Here is a 24,774-nt window from a genome sequence, read left to right on the forward strand (position 1 = left end):
TTGGAATTCCAGTAACTATTTAAGACGTAATATTTTCACGGTAGTAGTCGCTAGGAGTACCATTGATCCATATAGTATATCGATGACTAGGGATGAGCTTTTGGTAGCTGTTGGAAAGTGGGTCAAATTTAGCTTCTACGTTTTGACTCAAACTAACATACCTACTAACAAGGCAAGTTGAATAAAAACTTGTACAGTCAACCAATTTGAATCCTAGGCCACTGTAGAACCTTTGCACAGTAAACGTCAATGTGACTTCTTATGGCAAATAGAACATGGTTTAAATAAGACAGGGTTCTAGAGTGGCCTAAGATTCAAATTGGTTGACCGTACCTATAAAGGCTTCTGATACTAAATTTGCAATAAGTTTACTTGTCATAATTTAAGAACAGATGAGACAGACATATCCAATGACACAAGTCTATACCGTTTTCGTGAACTGTCAAATCACCTCATACAATTTACGGCTGTAAGGCAACCAGGTAGGGTTTATTATTGCACATTAATTACATATGAATGATTTCTAGCCCGTAAGATATATATTTGCTTTAACAATGGATAGATATTTATGCGGGTGAAAGTGTAATTTAGATTTTTATAAAGAATCAAATATTTTTAAGCGACCCGATCAGATATGTATGCGGATAAGGACCCTCCCACATCTACCGTCTTGCGATCGTAGCGTCGGGCCAACTGTATGGCTAAGCCGCGCTGACGCGGCGTCTTTTTCCATACAGTTGGCCCGACGCTATACGCTCGCGAGACGCTAGAAAGAGAGACGATGTTTTTGCCGGTCACGGAGCATCACAATTTTTTGCCGGGAACATGTCGTCATATTATACTTATGGCCCACTATAGAACATCAGATATTTTTACACGGCTGTTCATAGTCATTTATGCTGGTCACCAGCTGGTGTTCCATGAATATTTGGTCTAGTTGAGTGGAGAAGTGCCATTCAAAACAAGCGCTTTGTAAACAACGATGTATTTAGGTGATTTATAATTATTATTGTTTTCAACTTACGGTTACGTGTTCGCGGTATGCACAGAGTAAATCTTTAATGAAATTGAGTCATTTTTTTATATACACAATTAAATTTGAACTAGAAGCACTATACCTATACCCGCTCGCATTCCCCTTTTTTCTATTCTAAGTAAGAATCGATTAATACGTATCTGAATATGTATGAATAAATTAAATTGTAATTGTTTACATACAGCCTGTGAAGTTTGGTTGACAAAATTTGACGTAGGTACTGTCATATATATTTTTAAAATGACGTACTGTTAATACCAGCGTAATGAAAATGTATTCCAATGAGTAAAACAAAACATGAAACTTTTTTCAATTTAACCGAACTAGAATGAAATCATTTATACTCATTCGGTTGTGTTCGTTATTTTCTTTAATAATGTGATATATTTTTATTTATTTTTTATGCACAAGCCATGCATCTTTAAATTTTAAATGAGATTGGATGTCCACCTGACATATTTGATTTACCCTATTTATTTTGAGCACAGTTTTACACTGGTATGGTTTTTCGTGTACGTACACTATTTTCTGTCAAAATATTTGTCAAATTTAATTGTCAACGCGGAGCGACCGGCGACACGTCTGCCTCCGATGAGCCGCTCACGGCATCTAATCGAAAGGAGAATTCTGACAGCAATGGCGAATGTATGGAAATTTTACGATAGTTTAAATTTAAGGTAAAATTTCTTTGTTGCCTTTGAGAGGAAAAATATAAAAAACCTCAAAACTTCTAGTCCATTTATCTGGCTTTTAGAATCACTTAATGTTATAACTAAAGTATTGAATTTTTTTAACAAAGTTTACTAAACGGCGACATACGTTTTTCTCAATTTGGGTCAACTTTGCGTGGGTTTATTTATTATACCTTTAATAACTAGAGATTCTGAATAGTCAAAAGTTGTAGACACACTCTTTAAGATAATAACTCCATTTATTTTATTTCATTTAATTTAGAAATGTGAGCAGCATTTGTTAAACGCCGAATGCACTTTTCGAGGATTTCGTACGACCCCCTCTTAAAACGCCTACCGACGTGGTGTATGTGCACGCTAGTGCCTACGTCTACTTCATACAGCCCGCGGAGGCGCATGATTTGGTATGTACCTCCAGAGTGATCAGACAGTTTCAATTGTTTCATGTTTACTATAAGCTTCTCTTGATGGACTTGATGTTAGTTCCTGCCGTGGTAGCGCAAGAGTGGTCTGTTACGACCACCTGTTTCTCACCTACCAGACGCCTACGGAAGAACCGTACGTGCACGATAGTACCTCAAAATAGGCAAAAGTGTTAGGTCGTAGGCGGGTACTTCATGGTACAAGTTTAATTACACTGAACAGTACATGCCTTCAATAAAATAGAAAACAGCTACCACTACCAAATTTCATTGTGTCCACAGGAATTTTGGTTCGATCCATTGACTCATTTTCAACGGGCTAGGCATGTTCGTATGTTGTTCCTAAGTAATGAAAAAACTCCTTTTCAGAACTTCAAATTGCATTTCCTCCTGCAACTAAGATGGACCGACGCTCGCCTCGCCTACGCCCTATACTCCCCTGAACGCACTAAAATCATCGGCGAAAACGACCTGCGGCAGCGGATATGGGTGCCCCACCTGTACATGTCTAACGAGCAATCGTCCAGCCTCATGGGGACCGACAGCAAGGATGTGCTCATCTCTATAGCACCTGACGGGGAGGTGCTGTTCAGTAGACGCATGCAGGCCGTACTGTATTGTTGGATGAACCTGCAGAAGTTCCCGTTTGACGACCAAACTTGTTCGATGAATCTCGAAAGTTGTGAGTATCCGGTGTGCTTTATCAAATTGTCCTTAAATTGCAGGAAAGATGAATAGTAAAACTTAACATAGGTACCCGTTTCACGTATATAGAGTTGACAAAGTACTATGTAATTACCACTAGTAGTAACTAAGTAACAGCTTAAAGACAATTTACAGCTTTAGTATGACATCATCAATGATAATATATTTTACATTAATAAGGAAAATATAAGTGGTAACTGCTTAGAAATTTTTATAACTACCTTATTACCTGCTTATTAACCACTTTTGATCGATTGTCTATAGATCTGTTTTTTCCTGTGTCTACTAAGTAAGGTACATAGTGACTTATATTATTGCCTGCTATTATATTTCCAGGGAAATACAACGCGTCAAGTCTGCGAATCATGTGGGAAAGAGACAACCCCGTGCACCTTTCGTCGGAGCTACATCTGACAGAATACTCCCTCATCGACTACTGGACCAATGAGTCGGTCGTGCGCGGCGACATTGTAAATATGCGGCTGGGGGGAGGTAGATGTAATGTCCTTTATTTATGTTTGTGGTGTATTTACAGGGTGTTGTTACGCCTAGATGATACCTGCCTACATATCGTCACTACTTTAAAAAAATCTCGTATCTCACGCTGTTCCTCAAAGTTAAAACTCAGTAAGTCTATATGCATTCCATACATACTTACTACAATTTTCTTTTCATTGATAGATGAAGATACAAGTTTTTTTTAAAGTAGTGACGATATGCTAGTGTCTAACTTCTTAGGAAATTGTGTAGGTAAGATATAGAGTTTTTTGATACGACTTACTCACTCTCAGGGATCATGATATGGTGTTCATAAAATATTTGAAGAAGCGAATAATGATTTTACCGAAAACATTATTATGTTAATTTGTAGTAAGTAAATCGTATTACTCATTACGTATACCATCATTACCATCATAAACTTTATACAGAAAAACGGTTAAATTAATTAAATACCGGTAACAACCGCTACGAAGTCACTTTGTATACTCGAAACTATTACTTGTATACGTACACGTATATGTACCACATCTACGTAGGTACTTTTATTTCTTTCCATCTTTTATAAAGTAAAAATAATCGTAACCATTGTTAAATAGTTTTAAGATTATTATATAGGCAGGCAGAATCATCATAAACGACACCCTCTGCTTTAAAATAAATACCCAATACTTTAACCTATTCCTAAATGTCTCTATCTGTACATTTGTAGCTGGTAACTACAGTGCGCTGAAGTTCACGTTCAAGCTGGGCCGAGAAGTGGGCTACTACCTGATGGACTACTTCATTCCCTCCATGATGATCGTCGCCATGTCCTGGGTCACCTTCTGGCTGCAAGCCGACGCCTCTGCTCCTAGGATAACATTAGGTGAAAAAAACATAAATCAATCATTAATACTCCTTAGTTATCTCTAAGAAAAATAATGACTAAGGTAACCTATTAAAAATACGGCTTTTATTTAAACACACGGGGGAGAATTGGGGAGTTTGATTCTCCCCTGTGTGTTTAAATAAATGTCGTATCTATTATGTCTGAAATATCATACTAGTGCGTTTTCACATTATCCGATCCGATATCGGATGTCGGACCGCTATCCCATACATTACAGACGCCATCTTGGATTTTTTCGATTGAAATCCTTCCGACATTCGATATCGGATCGGATAATGTGAAAACGGACTAAGTCTAGGCTTCAACCCATAGAGCTACACCTATATTGGAACATAATAATTGAACTGTACTATCTACATATCTGTACTAGAGTAGGAAGTTTAATTGATGTTCACTAATTTGTGACTTTTTTGCATAACTTCAAATTTGTATAGCTTTGCTTACTTACCTAATATCTTCTTATTTTCAGGCACGAGCACGATGTTATCGTTCATCACATTGGCCTCGTCACAAGCCAAAACGTTACCAAAGGTGTCCTACATCAAGGCCAGTGAAATTTGGTTCCTGGGCTGCATCGGGTTCATTTTCTCAGCGCTAGTCGAGTTTGCATTTGTCAACACTATTTGGCGAAGAAAGTAAGTAGCATTAAAATCCACCCAATTTCAAATAATATTTTTCCATTTTCTAAACATTGGCAAAGTAAACAAACACATGTAATGACTTTTGACCACGGAACCTATTTACAACCCTTTTCCTGGCCACTACCAGGCGACTACATACGATCCAATAGAATATCAACCTTAGGAGTTGGATTTAAAGTTCATATTCTAAAGAGCTTTCCGAAAATCGGTTTGCCGTTAATCATGTAAACTTGAATAATTTGATTACTTTTGCATTTTTTGAAAAAACCTTGTAGGCTTGAGGCTTAGAAAAGGTTTACAATTTTAAAAGTATAATCGTCGTTCACATAGCAAAAGATGAATTTGATGGTTCCCTTCCTCTTTTGGATTAAAAATGCTCGCGCTTCTTCATGAATTAATTCCTTTACAGGAAAGTAGTGAACCTAAAGAAGGTGAACAGTAAATACATCCTAAAGAGCACGCTGACGCCTCGTCTTGCACGCAAAGAGTTGCAGAAGGAGCTCCAGGAATCCTCCCCACAGCTGACAAAGTCACGGTCTTGTTCATCGCTGCAGCGTGAGGCTAGCGCAGACCCGGCCGGCCCTGGGTTCAACAACTACCTCACTGTACATGTAAGTGTTCCTATTTTAAGAGTGAAATGAAAGAACGGTGAACAGAACAGTAAATACATCCTGAAGAGCACACTAACGCCGCGGCTCGCTCGCAAGAAGTTGCAGAAAGAGCTACAGGAATCCTCCCCACAGCTGACAAAGTCACGCTCTTGCTCGTCCCTGCAGCGTGAGAGACCCTGCCGGCCCTGGGTTCAACAACTACCTCACTGTACATATGTGTTCCTATACTATATACAGGAGGGTGGAGACGGCACTACTGCCACAGTTTAATAAAGAGTACTATCGTACAGTATGGTCAGTCCCGCTCCTCGCTGAAAGTGACGCCCACCCGCTCTCGGTTATCTCACAGTCACCGCCTGTCAAAAACGCGGCCAGGCGACCTGTCTTATTTCACTCATACAAGCATGGTACGCGTTCACCTACACGAGCTTAGACTGTGTGCGTAGGAACGAGTCTCTTTCATATATTTAATTGCTATTGTCCGAGGTGTGCTACTGCTAGCGCTCTAATAAATACAAGAGTGATATTAAAGTATGGCAACAGTAATACATCTTGAAGACCACGCTAACACCTCGCCTCTCTCAAAAAAAGTTGCAGAAAGAGCTGTAGGAATCCTCACCACAGCTCACCAAGTCACGCTACTGCCCTTCTCTCGATATTTATGAACACATTGGCGGTTCCGATTATCGACGTGACCTCAGTTTTCCCAGTAGGGAAATGCAAAAAAGATGGTCTAATTATAAAGGTCTCTTAACCTTTTATTTACGGCTGCGTCGCAAGTTGCGCAGACTATCAGAAAAAATTATTCAGTAGCAATTTTTAAATTTGTTTTTAAAACTGTTAGTAAATAATATGAATGCTCACTGATGGTACGGAATCGATAAACATTGATCACATTTTTTGTGCATTTTCACGCGTCACTGGAGTTTAGATTAAGCAAGGTGAAGTACATTTCATTCAGATTTGTAGAATTAGTTTGACCCCGTAATCGCTCTTAAAGTAAGTACTTAAGTACCTACTTTATACGGTGGAAAATTTTGTCGCATGCACAAAGAAATGTGTCCTCGAGACAATTACATCTCTTTCAGTTCCATACATATAGAACGAGTTCGATAGACAAAAAACGCTAACGTTTATAAAGAAATGGATTTAATTTCGTTAATTAGGTTGGCTAATTACTTGATTGTAAATGTTGTGTTTCAAGGTTTGCACTGTTAGTGGTTTTTTGCAATAGGAGGTAAAACCAAAGGAGAAAATGTACGTGGGGAAATTGCAGTAGGACCTATGTCATAATTGTCATCATAATCTAATAATATGTATCATAAAGTCAAGTGAGATTAATAGATGTAGGTATGCAATATGTAAGGTGTTTGCATACCTAAATAAAGCTGTGTAGACTCAACGTTATTGAGAATATAATTAAGTATCAAATCAATTAAAAGTAATTTGAAATACTTAGAACATAAGGCATTCCTTGTATAATGTAAAAAGATTTTAGAAAAATCATATTTCATGGTTGCAGTACCTATTTATAGAGTCAGATTAAACTATCTCTCCACTAACTTAACAATAATAAAGTGTGCGAATGCCAGATCAATAACGTCACAACTTTAAAAATATCTGCACAGTTAGATATATAACTTTTTCCTACTGTCTGCCATCTAACGAAACCTTTCCCCCATTTCCAGAGCTTCCCGTCTGCCCTGAACTTGCCGACCATCACCACACAGAGCTACGACGAGCTAACCGGCGGCGCGCCCGCCAGCGATGGCTCGAACGAGCCCAAACACACCTGGACCACCATGACGCCGCAAGAGATCGCCACGTGGATCGACAAGCGGTCCCGAATTCTGTTCCCATTGCTCTTCTTGGCCTTCAATATTCTTTACTGGACTTTTGTCTATTGCCTTTGAATACGCCTAATGGAATACTGACACTAGTCAGACACAATAGAATTACGCCTTAACAGATTAAATATTGACTTGTGAGTGTCATAAAAACATAAAGGTGACAAACTTTTTAAAATGATAGGTAACGGGTTAACTCGAGGCGAAACACACCTGGACCGCCATGACGCCGCAGGAGATCGCGACAAGCGGTCCCGAGTTCTGTTCCCATTGCTCTTCTTGGTCTTCAGTATTCTTTACTGGATCTTCGTCTATTGCCTTTGAATTCATAGAAAATTACGAACTAGAGTTTGCAAGGCAGTGGCAGACACGACAGATACATTTACAGGTAAAATACTAGCCTGTGGTCACATAAACGTAACAAACCATCGTATAAAAGTAACGGGTTAACTCGAGGCGAAACATGCTGCAGGATACCGCCGGGTTCTGTTTCCATTGCTGTTCTTGGACTTCAATAAATATCGCCGAACAGAATTAAAGATTGCATAGTGAACTTACCAGCGGGGCACATGACTGGCACGAGATTATATTAGACCAAGTATCCGTCCCTTCGTCATTAATACAATTAGAGAAAGACGTGTGATCATTGCGGCAAGATACTGTCGCGTCCATCATGTGTTAGACGCAACCGAACCGATGCCTTTACAGGTGAAATAATGGCTTGTTTGTGTCACATTATAGTGACAAATATTTTTTTACAGATAAGTAACGAGTTACATCTCGAATATATATAGATACGACAAATATCAACCTATATTGCGATAGTACTTTCTAGTCTAGACACACGGCACAAACATAAAAAGTACTCCAAAAGAATCATTTTAAATTCATCAACAGTAAGATACCATTTAATAGGTAATTAATGAAAATCGTAATCAGTATTTTACAGTAGTGAACAATGTTTTGTGTTAATGATATATGAAATCACGATATCAGTAGGTATTATTTAAAGGTAATCAAGGCGCCATTAAGGATAAAACCAATAAGCCTAATGTAAACAATAACGTATCAACCAATAAGCAGAGTTTATCTTAGATACCTTCCGAAGTCGTGAAGTTCAATAGAACAAAATATAGACGAAACAAAATTCAGACCAACCTATGTTGGCAGCGATTTTGACAGCTCAGTCTGAGCAAGTGTTAAGTACCTAAAAGTCATAAATTCGTAGAAGTTTCAAGTTCAAATTAAAATAACACTTGCTCATCCTCACTATTATTAAAGTTTTTTTTATCTGCTATTATAAGATTATTTGACATAGATAAGATGAAAAATAAAAGGTACTGAGTAACAAAAAATTATCAGAGGACTTAAGTGTTAATGTTATGGCCATATAATTTATACCCAAAGATTTGTTGTTCCTTATTATTCACAAATTTAGAACCCTTGCCCAGTAGGTAGATTTTATAGTTTAATTTTATGTAACAAAATACCTAACAGGTATTCCTGATTGTATTACTTAAATTATGGGAAATGCGACATTTTGAGGCGCGCAGTTTGTTTATGCCATAATAGCAGCGACAAAAGCAATTTTTTTAAATAAGATATTAGTAATTTTTCCTACCTACATTCCGTGATCGCTTGCGTTGAACGCTGCGTCTATCGTATAAATCAAGCGCGCTTTAACGCTGTCACATTGACATACGGTCGAGTTCACAAACATCTTTACGCGCCAACATGCCAAAAGTATATTATTTGTGCCGTTTGTATATCCGAGGTCTTATATAGAGAGAGTACGTCGTAGACGTCGCATCGGACCGATAGATGGCGCCATCGTTCGTTGTAAGTCGCTCCGGCGTCACACCGCCGCGATGTTGGTAGTCCCGTTTTCCCCACCTGCAACATAAGGCTCCTACGCGCCCCGGCCCGCCACCAGCCACCCTCATTGTTTCGTCGAACGCCGAAGTGACCGGTTGTCGCGTATTCCGTTCGAACATTTTTACAGCATGGTGTCTCGAAATTAATCTTTTAGTTTCTATTTCCTTGTTACTCCTGGTCAAACCAGAGTTATTCGTGTTTTTATTTAAAAAGTGGCTTATAACGTTTCGGAATTATGAAATTTTTCAATTTCAATTTTCACCGTCAATTCTTTCTTCCCTTTTAATTTACGCTCGTTCTTCTTGAATAATGAGATATATTATGCCTCGCTAGCACTCATTATTCGTCTTTCGGGGTTCTCATGCGGTGCCGCCGAACAACGTTGTGGCCGCCACATAGGCGTCGCGTGCGACGCTGTAAGTATGTCTGCTGCTGCCCCGACGCGAGCGCCGCGCCGTTAGTGATCTGTCGTCAATATGCAGGCTACCAGCGCGGCCACCTTCTGCCCCCGCCTACAACGCCGCGAGCCTGCTGAAGCTGTCCACCAATATCGCTGGCCGCCACGCTTATGCTGGCGCCTCGATGGTGATGCAGAGCGTTCGTCTGCCGTGACAACGCCGCGATCCTGCTGAAGCTGTCCACCAGTATCGCTGGCCGCCACGCTTATGCTGGCGCCTCGATGGTGATGCAGAGCGTGCGCCTGCCTTGACAACGCCGAGAGCCTGCTGAAGCTGTCCTCCAATATCGCTGGCCGCCACGCTTATGCTGGCGCCTCGATGGTGATGCAGAGCGTTCGTCTGCCATGACAACGCCGCGATCCTGCTGAAGCTGTCCACCAGTATCGCTGGCCGCCACGCTTATGCTGGCGCCTCGATGGTGATGCAGAGCGTGCGTCTGCCTTGACAACGCCGCGAGCCTGCTGAAGCTGTCCACCAATATCGCTGGCCGCCACGCTTATGCTGGCGCCTCGATGGTGATGCAGAGCGTTCGTCTGCCGTGACAACGCCGCGGTCCTGCTGACTGTCCACCAGTATCGCTGGCCGCCACGGTTATGCTGGCGCCTCGATGGTAATGCAGAGCGTGCGTCAGCCCTGACAACGCCGCGATCCTGCTGTAGCTGTCCACCAGTATCGCTGGCCGCCACGCTTATGCTGGCGCCTCGATGGTGATGCAGCGAGCTCATCTGCCGTGACAACGCCGCGATCCTGCTGAAGCTGTCCACCAGTATCGCTGGCCGCCACGCTTATGCTGGCGCCTCGATGGTGATGCAGCGCGCTCATCTGCCGTGAAAACGCCGCGACCCTGCTGAAGCTGTCCACCAGTATCGCTGGCCGCCACGCTTATGCTGGCGCCTCGATGGTGATGCAGAGCGTTCGTCTGCCGTGACAAGCCTCAGTGGTGATGCGGAGCGTAAGGACTGTATCGTTAATTATAGGGACACAACAAACCTCGTCTAAATGTTGACATGTGCATAATTTTGTATTATTATGGTCCGAGAGTATGATCTGAAGGTATTGGTAAGTACTATTTGATATAAGAAGGTCTGATATTTTTTTTATTTTAGGGACTTTATGGTAAATACTTTCATTAAGGTCTAGCAAATACATTTCGGACAACCCCTAATCTGGCTTAATTTGAGAATATCTCAAAGACTTTTTGTACGATATCGACAAACAAAGGTTAATATGCTGCCAAAATATATTTTTTAAGAGTCCTCTTCATGGTTGTTCAATTGGGTACTTGCAGAATAAATGCGGTGAATTTATATAATTTAAAAAAACGCATTTTTGAGCAACGTTCCGGTTTGCCGTAAATTTTTGATACAAGCAGGATGAGAGAAATAGATAAAAAAATTAGGCATAGGCCAATGTCTAATAGACATTCATGGTGTTTGAACAGTGCCTAAACCAGATCGATATAAACAGTGTATGATAGTTAAATTCGACATCAAAGTCGGAGTTACCGTAAGCACCATGCCACATTCTCTAAATGGCCGCCATACACGGATCATGAACTTTATTTTTTTAAATAACAGTGGCTAGACTATGTCTAGATATTCTGCTTTGTGGATCATGTGTCGTTGAGGTTCGCACTGTACAATTTTTTTCGCAATTGTGTCGTCTTGTACGCACTTTGTGAATTTTCTAGTAGCATTTGTCCGAAATCGTAATTGGTACTCGGGAGGATTAAGTCAATGCTGTCTAAACCACATGCTTTACGTCGAGTTTCTAGGACAAAATGCGTACCTTATTATGTGCCTTATTAAGCCCATGTCTTGTTATAAGAAAAAAATATAATAGCAAATAAATACGGCTACTCAAAGTTGTACCCATATTTAACGATACAGTCTTTAATACTGTTAACCGCTGCACAGGCGTCGCAATCCTTCTGCTGCGTCTGCCGTGACATCGCCGCAAGCTACTTGAAGTTTTCCACCGGTGTCGTCGGCCGACACGCTGATGCTGGCGCCTTGATGTCGCCTCGATCGCACGAGGTAAGATTGCAGACGCGGCGACCTTCATCGCGCCACCGAGCGCAATACTGCGGCTGCCGCGAAGGCGTCGCTAATTTTCCTGCCGCGTCTGCCGTGACGACGCCGCGAACTCTGTTGATGCTGTTCACCGATGTAGCTGACTGTCATGCTGGCGCCGGTGCCTCCCGCGCCGACGGCGGCGACCTCGAGAGGGCCACCGAGCACGATACTGCGTGACGCGACAGGGGCATCGAAGACGCCTTTCGAGCTGACGACGGCCGTCTCAATCTCACCGCCGAACGTAACATCGTCTGCTGCAGTGACAAGCTGGTAAGATTGCTGATGTGGTCCCTTGGTACTGCTAGCCGCCACGCTGATAACGCCCGTCGCGCCTAAGATGTCACGCTCACCGCGAGCACTGTCTTCCCCTACAATGGTGCCACGACCATATCCGGGCTCCGTCTGCTACGGTATCGTTGCAGACTCTGTTGCTGACCAGGCTGATACTGCCCTCCAATGTGACGCCGGGCGCCGCTATCAGCTGACATCCCGTACACTATGGTATCCACTCTTCTCTTTCCAGTTCCCGTGAAGTACTTCGACAGTATTTACACTCTATTTTGACCAATGACTCCTCCGTCGCCGAAGTGAGAACAGATAAATTCTAAAGATGCTACGTCCTAACGTGGCTTGGCCACCCATAGTTGAACGAGGTAAGACGTCAATAACCGGACGAGGAGCCGCACTGCTGCGAGGGTGTCCTGACGATGTTCGCGAGCTATCTAATCGGAGAGGCGCCTCGCGAGACGACCCTGTGATTCCTGTACGTCGCTCATTGTGTAGGTCAAAGACATCGTAAAGGTTTGCGGAATTAAAAAAAAAAACTCTTTCAGAATGTCCAGATCTGAATTCGAGCCAGCGTGCTGCATCCTGAGCGTGCGTCTGTTTACCGGGCGGACACCAAAACCGATCGGTAATCTGGCCGCGGGGGTTCCAAGTACACGACGATTTCCCGGAGGCTTGTGGCGCCCCCTGTCCATTCGAGAGATTAACTTATTCGCCGAGCCTCTAATAAACAAATTGGGAAAAATAAACCCGCTTCGCCTTAGTGAACTTGAGATTCCAGCTCAAAGCGAAAGGGGCCAGGAACTCAGGAGGACTTCAGTAGTTATCATCTGGCTCGACTATACTGAATTAATATAGAGCTTGATTCGATCGTAGAACCTGATTTCATCAATTTCACAACTTTCGTAGTCTACAGAGGGAGGTTGGTTTCCAGCATTACCTCGTACCTACAGCTGCCGATAGCTGTAGGCCAATCGCTCCTGTTTTGCTTGCATTTGCAGCCCGATAAGACCTTAAATAATCGGAATATTGTACAAAGTAAAGCTCTTCCGATGGAAAATAATCTTCAACAGGCGGTGGCGCTGGCGACTGAAGTGACATGCAGCCGGATTAAGGTTCGCATAGCACTATATGCTATGCACAGTTCGGTTGTATGTTATGTTATGCTGTACGATGGCAGGACTACATCTCTTCGGTTATGAGTAACTACGACAGTAACTGCTGACTCCAACAGACTGTCGTACGAGGTCAGTATGCACCCCCTGGGAGCCAAGTAAGTGACCTTCGGTGACCTCGCCTTCTTCTGCTTCGCCCGTCATCGTACCTCTTCGTCTGCGAGAGCCCTGCATTACGCCGTACAACGGTACGTATTAAGCCTCCGCCACACATAAAGCGCATTCCGCTTCGCTAACGCTACGCTATCAGCGCGCTGAATGCGCGCGCATTCCGCTCGCGTCCCGCGCGCGTTGCGCTCGCAATCCGCGCTCGTTAGTTCCCGCTAGTGCCCACTGGGCGCAACGCCAGCGTTTGTGCGGTGCACCGCCATTATTGCGCTCCGCCTACGCTCTCAAAGCGCGCATGTGTGGCGGTGTTTTAATTCACCCCTTGACCTGCTACCACGACGTGTTCAGCAACCACCAGCGATGCGACACGGACGTCACCTCTCAGTCTACACTGTCGACCTTCATTGCACGAAGTAGAAATCCGTCGCATCGGGTTTTGGATTAGGTAATGGATTACCCTAAGAGTCAATGACTGACTTGAAGAAATCGACTGATACCTCCGTCCAGTGTAGTAGCAATCGACAGCGCTCGTACTTTTCATCTTCTAGGCTAGTTTTACCGAGCGACCAGTATCCTCAAATGCCCTCACTAAAAAGAGTTCAGAGTTCAGGAGTCTCGCTTGTAACCGCGCTCGCTTGACGCGAAATAGTCTGATCGAAAATACCAGTATCGTAACAAATAGCCCTCGGGCGCGTGAGTGATGACCTTTTTCTGTGTTTGATATGGACGTAAGACGTTGGACTTTAAATAGTCATATCAAAGCTAATATTGATTTAGATAATTTTTACGAAGGGTTGACAAAAGCAGTATCAATTACGTTACCCTGCTACAGTACAGATAGTAACACTACTTTTACTGTTAATTTCCACACTTTGTGTCTGAAATTGGGTTTATAATAACCTGATAAAATAACGTGTCTGTTAATAATAAAAGTGTATCTAAGGTTTTTGTATCTTGTTCAAGTCAGCCTCGCCTACAATGTATAATAATGTCATTTCTCTAACTATTCGCTGACTAAAGCTAAACGTCATCACGAAAATCTCTTTAGGCGTTTCTGGCACCGAGATATTCGCGGATCGAAGGCGATTTCGACTGATACATCTGTCAAATCGGTTCAACAACCGATTCACTTATTCTTCTATGCTATGCCAATAGGGCTACCAAAGGCTTGCGCGCCAGCTGACTCGCCACCAGGAGATAATAAACAGGTCTCTATATAAGACCTCGGATATACAAACGGCACAAATAATATAAAAATTTTACCTTCCAATAAAATTGTTATTATTTTGCCTGGTATATCCGAGGTCTGAGTGATGCCTTCCTGGTAGGCTTAATATACCGTCGGCACTTCTCCTCAACAATGAGGGTGGCTGGTGGCGGGCCGGGGCGCGTAGGAGCCTTATGTTGCAGGTGGGGAAAACGGGACTACCAACATCGCGGCGGTGTGACGCCGGAGCGACTTACAACGAACGATGGCGCCATCTATCGGTCCGATGCGACGTCTACGACGTACTCTCTCTATATAAGACCTCGGATATACCAGGCAAAATAATAACAATTTTATTGGAAGGTAAAATTTTTATATTTTCACCACACCAACTGGTAAAGATTAATTTTGCTATTCGAAAACGGATAGCAAAATTGCATTTTATCCACAAGAGTACATTTCATACAAATTTAAACTTGATGCCTTGAGCTGGCTGGTAGAATTTACCTATAAATAATTATTTTGCATCATAAATATTGAATAGATTGCTGGATTTGATATAGTTTGATGTTTTGTAGTCAGGTTGGTGTGGTCAAAAATTTTGTGTTTCACTCGGCGGCAAAGTTTGTTTAACCTAGGTGCCTTGAAACCCTCATAACGCTCAAGATTCCACTTTTTGAAAATTTTTTAATATTGGAATCTTTCGCTTGCTCGGGCGTCAATGTTGGCACGTGCGGTTAAATAAAAACTTTGCCCCCTTGTAAAACAAATAACTATTGCACGTCTCTAAGACGATGACAATAAGGTCGTGTATATTACATAAATTTAGAATGTTTGTAAAGATGATTGTGAACTTGACTGTACTTAGTATTACTATAGTTAGGTACCTATAAATTATTTAGACACGTTTCTATTTAGAGCATTTCTCCTTCCCTCGACATTAAATATTATACCTACTACGTTATTTATTAATAGTATACTTATAATATGTTCTAAGTACGATTTATACATATTTGATTGAGATTATTTGAACCCCCAGTCAATGACGTAGATATAAGTAGTTGGTAATATTGTGATCTTTAGATAGTCATTTATAGCAAAAATATTTTGTCATTTGTAATATAGTTGACGTAAGCTATTTTAATAAAGTTATTATGAATATATTAACATCATAATTTTTATTAAAACTGTTATAGAAACCAATAAAGAGGCATGATGGTTAGCTTTGTTATTTCGTGTCGTGGCATGACGATCTTGGATTTAGGTACGAATGATACTTGTTTCAGGCGATAAAAGTGCAATCATAGGTTTGCTAGTTTGTTTCATCCACAGCGACTTTGTATAATAGTAAGTAGGTGTCTAAATAATCATATCAAGACATAAATCGTACCTTTAGAACGAAACCAGCCCAACTCTAAAACATACCGCTATAGGCTACTAGACTCATATCGAATTAGGCACAATAAATGATTGTCTTCTGTAAATAAACAATATTTATAGATTTCGGGTATTAAAAGTGTATGATGACTACGTATTTTCGATTAAAAATTTGTGTAATTCTTTATTTATCCTGGCCACCGAAAACGCTTGCAGCGATGTATGTGACGTCATCGAATTTGAACCTTTCTGCATGTCAAAACAATCACTGACATATTGAACTTTATGCCTTCATACTTAAAAAGTCAGAAAATGTTGTTATCGAGTTCAGAATGACCTGATGCACAGATAATCTATAGGTACATTAACATTACTGTTGTTTTCGCCTGATGACGTAAAAGTATACTTAAAAAACCGGCCAAGTGCGAGTCGGGCTCGCGCACAAAGGGTTCCGTAGCAGCAAATATAATAAACTTATTATGTCAATTTATACACCTGCCAAAATTACAGTTAAATCAACCTATCTCAAAAACTATAAGAGATACTTTGATCAAACCAAAAATCGTTGAAAGAGTTAATTAGCATGCATCACCTCTATTTTTTTTAGAATTTTATACCCCGTAGTTATAAAAATAGAGGGGGGGGGACATACTTTTTACGACTTTGAGAGCTGATATCTCAAAAACCGTTCACTTTAAGAAAAATGTTTTTAGAAAACTTTATATCATTTTAAAAGACCTTTCCATTGATACCCCACACGGGTATGTACATCGAAAAAAAATTTTCATCCCTCAGTTACATGTATGGGGGCCCCACCCCCAATTCTTTTTTTTACTATTTAGTGTCATAATTTTGTAGCGGTTCATACAACACATATTCCCATCAAATTTCATCACTGTAGTACTTATAGTTTCCGAGTAAATCGGCTGTGACAGACGGACAGACGGACAGACGGACAGACGGACAGACGGACATGACGAAACTATAAGGGTTCCGTTTTTGCCATTTTGGCTACGGAACCCTAAAAATGTTTGTCATAATAAAATATGGTAATATTTTATTTCGGTTAATTGGACAGTACTTAATCATATAAGACGGACTTTAAATAAAAAAACCGGCCAAGAGCGTGTCGGGCCACGCTCAGTGTAGGGTTCCGTAGTTTTCCGTATTTTTCTCAAAAACTACTGAACCTATCAAGTTCAAAACAATTTTCCTAGAAAGTCTTTATAAAGTTCTATTGTACTTTTGTGATTTTTTTCATATTTTTTGAACATATGGTTCAAAAGTTAGAGGGGGGGGGGGACGCACTTTTTTTTCCTTTAGGAGCAATTATTTTCGAAAATATTAATATTATCAAAAAACGATCTTAGTAAACCCTTATTCATTTTTAAATACCTATCCAACAATATATCACACGTTGGGGTTCGAATGAAAAAAAAAACAGCCCCCACTTTACATGTATGGGGGGTACCCTAATAAAACATTTTTTCCCATTTTTTATTTTTGCACTTTGTCGGCGTGATTGATATACATATTGGTACCAAATTTCAGCTTTCTAGTGCTAACGGTTACTGAGATTATCCGCGGACGGACGGACGGACGGACGGACGGACGGACGGACGGACAGACAGACATGGCGAAACTATAAGGGTTCCTAGTTGATTACGGAACCCTAAAAAGGGTCAAGTAGCCTATTAAGTTGGGTCGCTACTGAGTTCTAAAGATGCGAAATATACGTAGTGTTAATAATAAAACTACCGTGCGACACTGACATACTAAACATGTAAAATCGGGTAACTTACGTGAAAAAAAGTCAATGAAAATGCTTCTCGTTACGGAGCGAAACATGTCGAGCCACCTTCGACAATTTTACGTGAGTTAAAAAAAAGTCAATGAAAATGCTTCTCGTTACGGAGCGAAACATGTCGAGCGACCTTCGACAATTTTACGTGAGTTAAAAAAAAAGTCATTGAAAATGCTTCTCGTTACGGAGCGAAACATGTCGAGCGACCTTCGACAATTTTACGTGAGTTATCACTATAATTGAAACCAGATGCTATCTGCTTTAAGTAAGCAGACGAACCCAGATACTAAAAATAAATTATCATTTATATCAAACACGTAACACGACGGTAATACTACGACGTTGACGAAACTCTAGTCCCAGGTCTTAGTCATTAAAACTCATTAATCTACCTACTATGTGTGTCACTTGTTTATTCAGTAGAATGAAAACAAACACTACCAAATACATTTAAACCACATTTATTAAATAAATCCAGGCACAACAGTTACCTACGTACTACGCACAACGTAACAAATAGGAACGACTTTATAACTTAATACTACAGCTTATGGGTAAAGTAAGGAAGGAAGGTTAAGGTAAAAACATCAAGTAAAGCCCCTCTTTACACAAATGTGATATTATCTGGGTAAAGGGACTTATTGTCGATGGCGCTTATGTCCCGCGGCGTCGTATTTGTACACGAACATCGCTCATAACGCCGTAAGCGCCATCGACAATAAGGTCCCTTTACCCGGATAATGTCACAATATCTGGGCGACCGAGCTTCGCTCGGTTCTATTTTAATATATCACGTCTTTAGATAAAAAAAAAACTCTTATAAATACAAAAACAAAAAAAAAGACAAAAAACAAAAACTTAATTTCTGACCGGAATTCGAAACCCTGACACCTACGATCTATCTGCGTACATTAGACCGACCTCGTGCGACTGAGCTAAGCGGAATCGATGCGCGCGCGGCGAAATTAAGGACCATATTTTACGTTTACAAATGCGAAAGAAAAACTCATGAAAACTCGAAAATTCGCGTTTTCCGGGATCTAAGGCTACGCTAGATCGATTTTTCACCCCCGAAAACCCCCACAAAACAAATTTCAGCGAAATCGTTAGAGCGGTTTCCAAGATCGTCGGTATATATAAATAAATAAATAAATAAATAAATAAATATACAAGAATTGCTCGTTTAATAGTATAAGATATTAGCAGTGTACTGTTTACAAAAAACGCGTCTACACTTCGAAAAGGCCTACCTACATCCCTAACCATAAGTAGGAAGTAGACATATGCACTAATACTTACTACTAAATACTACGAATTATAGCACATCAATCACATAAAAAAAATCTTTTTGCAACAAAATCGCAAGCATTTTAAGTATTTAGATCGAGATCAAAAACGAAATTCAACCCTATTTCCTTCTGTTAGATGGAGAGTATTGTGACTAACTGGGTATCAAAATAATAATTCAGCAAATTTTTTTTTTTATTATTCTGGAAATAATACGCTATTCGGGGTTTTGGACACAGGAAACGATTTCGTGTGTGTGTGTGACAGTATTGCATTAATTTTATTCCAGTTATTTTTCAAACAAAATAAAATTAAGGTACAGCGGGGCAAATCTCGACTGGGGGGCCAATGTAACTGGTCCATTTTTTCCATGTTTTACAATGTTTGCATTATTAAATAAAGTGTCCTTACTGTCGAAGTAAAATGTGTAATCACAGTGCATAGACTGCCATCTCTTGACACAGGCTTAAAACTTTTGAACCTCAGTTTTGACAGTTTGGTCCATATTCTTAGCTTGATATGTTTTAAAATGTCAAATATTAATATTAACGCCATCTAGCTGAGCGTACCCCAAAGGTGTAATGCCATCTAGGCCACCGTACCTTTTTCTGTATCGTACCGAGGTACGTTTTTTTCTTAGACTTTATCTGTTTATACGGAGTTATATATGTCTTTGATACATGTAGACCTCAACATCATAGTGTAATAATGGAAAAAAATGATTAAGTACAATTGCCCCCCAGTCGAGATTAGCCCCGTTGTATGTTAACTGTTTTTCTTACACTATAAGTTCAAATAACAAATTTTGGGTTTTTCATTTGTATCCCTTAGGAGAACTTCGGCAGGTGTATTTCGATAGTTTGCAATACATATCACCAGTGGCCTATAACATAATGATGACAATTGTCGCCCGACTGTGATACTTCACCGTTCATTGCCTGTTCAACATGGACATATTGACGCCGAGTAACAATGTTACTTATTCAAGCCAGATATGGGCACAGAATTGTCAGTTTCAAATGTTTGTCATTGTGGTAAAATACATTATACTCGTTACGTGTAACAAGGGTATAAAGGGTATTAGGTGGGTAAATGTTTTTAAGAAGACAATGAGTCACAACACTAGTCACTACTAGCCTCTTACACAAATAGAAATTAATTCCCACGAAACTAATCCAGATTATAAAATAATTTATTCAAGTGACACAGTTCGGCTGACGCAGTCAAATATTTACTCACAAGGAGCATGACTGTTTGCATAGCTAAATGATATCCAAATAAGTTTAAATAACAGTGTAATAGGACCAGTGGGCGCATGATACATGACGTTGTCCACGTGATAATATGTGCCTTTTAACCACGTGTGGTTGAAAAACACATACACTCATAGGTGCCTACGTCATCATCGCGATGTAACGTACATACACTAAGCTGCAAGTTACAATTTACAAGTGGTTGTCAATGTCTAATCTGACAAGTTGGAAAGAGACTTCCGCTTGTAACTTGTAACTTTCAGCTTTGAGAAATGGGCCCCTGGGGCCCGTTTCTCGAAAGGCACAAGCCTTGTATTACAAGTGCGCGAACTGTCAAATCGTATGGGTTGTCATGGAAACACACTTGTAATACAAGCACAAGAAAGGTACAAGGCTTGTACCTTTCGAGAAACGGGCCACTGGTCGTTGCACACGAGTTGGCATGAATAGAATTAATAACTAAAAGAATTCGAGCGAAAATCTCAGTTTTGTAACATGAAAACCAATAGGCATACATATATAATCGTGGCCTGTAAGTATTCTGATTCGTTACTAATTCATTTCATTAGTGCCAGCAATTTTCGTAAATCAACCTGTAGGTTATAATACACGAGTACGATCGTCTTACTGTAGTAACATTAACTTAGTTACGATACTGTCAATAGTGTCCATCTTATATCACATTCACAATTCACTGGACGAACAATACGATTCGATCTACACATCGCAAAAACAAGAGAAGGCGGACTCAAAACAATGTAATTTACAGTTATTTTTATCTCTGAACTTATTTGCCTGCGTAAAATACTATCTCCATCGGTTCATAACCGGTCATTACATACATCATACATATTTGCCACCTAGTGCAAGAAATTCCTTCGGAAAATCCTCATTGCGAATCGCCCTAAAAAAATGCAATAATACCTATGCTCGCACGATCCATATTTCAATAAATTAACTTTTTAACAAAAAATAAAACCGCCTTCAAAAAAAGCGTGTTACAAAACACGGAGAAACTAAAAAGCCAAAAATAATAAACCTTGTAGCACCACTACCGCCACACAACACCATCTGTCGCTAATAGTATCGAACTACGTACACAGCGTTGGGTGCAGCGCAGCCGACGCGCCGACGCATCTGCGCCTTGCATGTTTCCTTAGTGTTTCCGCGGTGCACCAATAGATGGCGCCAGTGGAAAAAATAGAACACGCTAACGTTTGGTCAACGTAGAAACATGACCCTCCGGCCTCGGCCGGGAATCGTTGAACTTTCGCGGCAGGGATTAGCCTGATGCACACCTAGTGACCTAACCTAGTTTAAGCGCTCTGGTGTCTGAAAGCTAAACTACTGACCTGTTCCCATGTGCACCTACCCCAGCTAGGTCACATAGGCTCAGGGAAGTACTCATAAAATAGTATCTGTGTAAGATTAGTCGTAATAAATTGATTATTAGTACCACTGGGTTTTCACTCGACGTCGCCCCTCGCCACCCCGCACTTCAGTGGCGCCTGCACGTGAGGCCAGTCTGCGTCGTGACGTCATCACTGTACTACGTCACCGCCGTGCTACGCGTCTCGTGACGTCATCGGCTACGAGCTACGGTGCGCTACGAGCTACGCTACGACGTTCCCAGACGACCTTCGTTATCTAAATGAGCCGGGGAGGCTGCGGCAATTCGAAGCCTAAGATACCAACTTTTGTCACGCGCTCTGGGCGCATTACTACATACAAGAGAAAGCCATCTTCCCACCCAGCAATGCTTTCACCGGAACAGTTCGCTCAACTTCTGGAGAAGATGCCCTCTGCGTCACAACCTAGGGGCTCTTTCATTAACTGCCAATATAGTTACGATGGCACCAAGGATCCTGAGGTTGTGGAGGCTTTCCTGTCCGCTGTGAATATTTTTAAGCGGTCAGCTGACATCGGGGACCAGACAGCGCTCAGCGAGTTACCCATTTTGCTGAAAGGTGAAGCTGGAGTTTGGTGGCTAGGCGTGAAAAGCAACGTGACATCATGGTCAGACTTCGAAGTACGTCTTCGAGAAAACTTCGCTCCTGTACGCGAGCCCTACATGTTATACCTTGACATAATGCAGAAGCAGCTGCCAAATCAGACAACTGAGGAGTTTATAAGGAACAAGCGACTACTGTTTTCGCAACTTCCGAGCCCTGGACATTCTGAAACTGTGCAGCTAGACATATTGTATGGCCTACTACGTCTGGACATCAGAGATAAAGTTCCACGATCCGATGTGAGGGACTTCAAGCAACTCACTAAAGCTGCACAAGCCGCCGAACATGTTTTGAATGAAAAGATCGCCGGAACCTCTACCGCACCTTGCCACTCTGTCCAAGGTGCCCGTCCAGTAGTCACGAAGAAAAGCAGATGCAGATACTGTAAGAACTTTGGACATGCTGCTGAGAATTGCAGGAAGCTGGCAACACATAAGGACAGTGTGTCTAAAGAAGCTACGAAGACTGGAACATTAGATGCAGTTGCGCAGTACCCTTCTCCAACTGCGCCTAAATTTAAATGCTATGGCTGTGGTACTCCTGGAGTAGTTCGTAGCAACTGCCCAACCTGTCATTCGAAGAAAGTACCCCCAGCCACACTGGAAATAGGATTCTGTTCAGTCGCATCTGCCATCGACGCTAGAGATCGGCCAGTTATTTATGTTGAAATAGAAGGAGTGGCTAATGCTGTGTACCTCGACACATGTGCTAAGTCGAGTATTGCCTCATACTCTTTGTACTGTCAGTTGAGTAGGCAAGGATATAAATTTAAGGAATTGAGAGTCGGTATGACATTAGCTGATGGTATTCAGAGGCACCGGTACGTGCTAGTTACACAGGCACCTATAAAGGTGAATGGCCGCACGGTACTCACAACCTTATTGGTTTTGCCAGAATCACGGCGCACTCGCACACTCCTCGGAGTAGGATTTATTCAAGATGCGCATATCGAGATCAGCTTGCCTCAGTGTACGTGGCACTTCACCGATGACCCATCCGAGATATTTGAGCTTTATGAAGAGAGCTTCGTGTTTGGAGAACAAGTGGACTTAGCGGCCATAACTCCTGATGAGGATCCTTCATTGTCACCTTCATTACCAGAGGGGAGTAACACTGAGGGCTCCTACGGGCCTCTCATACGAATTGATGCTCCAACGCCTCCACCAAGGAAGAGATCCCACCACGAATTACCTCAGACTTATTCGCCGATATTGGAAGCTTTGTACAAGGATGCTGAAATCAGCCTTCAGAATTATGACGAAGAGTGTGATATAGATGGCCTGGATTATACGCTCTTCCCATCAACTTCCATATCATCTGTGGATATCACCGTATTGGCAGAGTTCTTGGACAAGAACCAGGATGCGTTTAAACCTAATGGTGAGCCTGTTATAGGTTTTGAACATGCAATAGAGACAGGTGATCACAAGCCAATCTCCGTACCGCCATACCGTCTATCACCAGTGAAGACCGAGATCCTGAAGAAGGAAGTAGGAAAGATGCTTGCAGAGAAGATTATTGAGCCCTGCTCATCGCCGTGGGCTGCACCCGTAGTCATGGTCCCAAAGAAAGATGGAGGCACAAGGGTGTGCGTGGACTATCGCAAACTTAATGCAATTACTACGCCTGACGCATACCCACTGCCACGAATTGACGACCTACTCCATAATGCCAAGCCGACGCCGTACATGAGTACTATAGACCTTCGTGCTGGCTACTGGCAGATACGCGTCAAAGAGGAGCATCAATGCAAAACTGGTTTCGTCACGCCCTTCGGGATGTATAAATTTTGTAGAATGCCGTTCGGGTTACGTAATGCCCCGGCCACATTCCAGAGGATGATGGACCGTTTTAGAATATCTCTCAGTCACATCAAACTGATGGTCTACTTGGACGATTTGATTGTCATGTCACCAACCTTCGCAGATCACATTAAGGACTTACAAGAAGTCTTCGATCAACTCAATGAGTATAATCTTACAGCAAACCGTGACAAGTGTAACTTTTGCTGTCAAAAGGTGAAATATTTAGGGCACTACCTAACTGCTGAAGGAATACAGCCAGATCCCGAGAAAGTTAGTGCCATATTGGGAATGCTACCTCCACGAAATCTGAAACACTTGTTATCGTTCGTCCAGATGTGTTCCTGGTATAGAAGGTTCATTCCCGGGTTCGCGAAAGTCGCCGAACCACTAACACAAGAAGAACGTCGTGTGGAAATGGGAAGAAGAACAGGAGAATGCCTTCTCCGAACTTCGTAAACTCCTGACGTCTACTCCTGTACTTGCCCAAGCTGATGAGACAAAGCCTTATACTATTAAGACAGACGCAAGCAGCTATGCTATCGGGGCAGTCTTGGTCCAGGGGGAGGGTGAAACAGAACACCCCGTGGAATATGCCAGTAGACTCCTGACCAAGCCCGAACGTAATTATTCCACTACGGAACGAGAAGCGCTGGCTCTCGTCTGGGCTGTCAACAAATTTCGAGGGTATATCGAAGGTGGCAAGATAACA

At 41.7% G+C, this 24,774-nt stretch overlaps 1 protein-coding gene across 1 annotated transcript; it reads left to right on the top strand.

The window, feature by feature from the left end:
* Positions 1 to 2,051: 2,051 nt before the first annotated feature.
* LOC125233561 (pH-sensitive chloride channel 2) lies at positions 2,052 to 8,699 on the top strand (the record flags this gene model as incomplete). The annotated part of the gene is made up of 7 exons (XM_048139617.1): positions 2,052 to 2,132; positions 2,520 to 2,832; positions 3,192 to 3,347; positions 4,066 to 4,221; positions 4,715 to 4,880; positions 5,296 to 5,497; positions 7,186 to 8,699. Coding segments are annotated over 7 exons (1,299 nt in total), but the record flags the coding sequence as incomplete, so codon positions are not given.
* Positions 8,700 to 24,774: the final 16,075 nt, after the last annotated feature.

Source organism: Leguminivora glycinivorella, chromosome 14, assembly GCF_023078275.1.
Source record: "Leguminivora glycinivorella isolate SPB_JAAS2020 chromosome 14, LegGlyc_1.1, whole genome shotgun sequence".
Taxonomy (NCBI): Eukaryota; Metazoa; Arthropoda; class Insecta; order Lepidoptera; family Tortricidae; genus Leguminivora; species Leguminivora glycinivorella.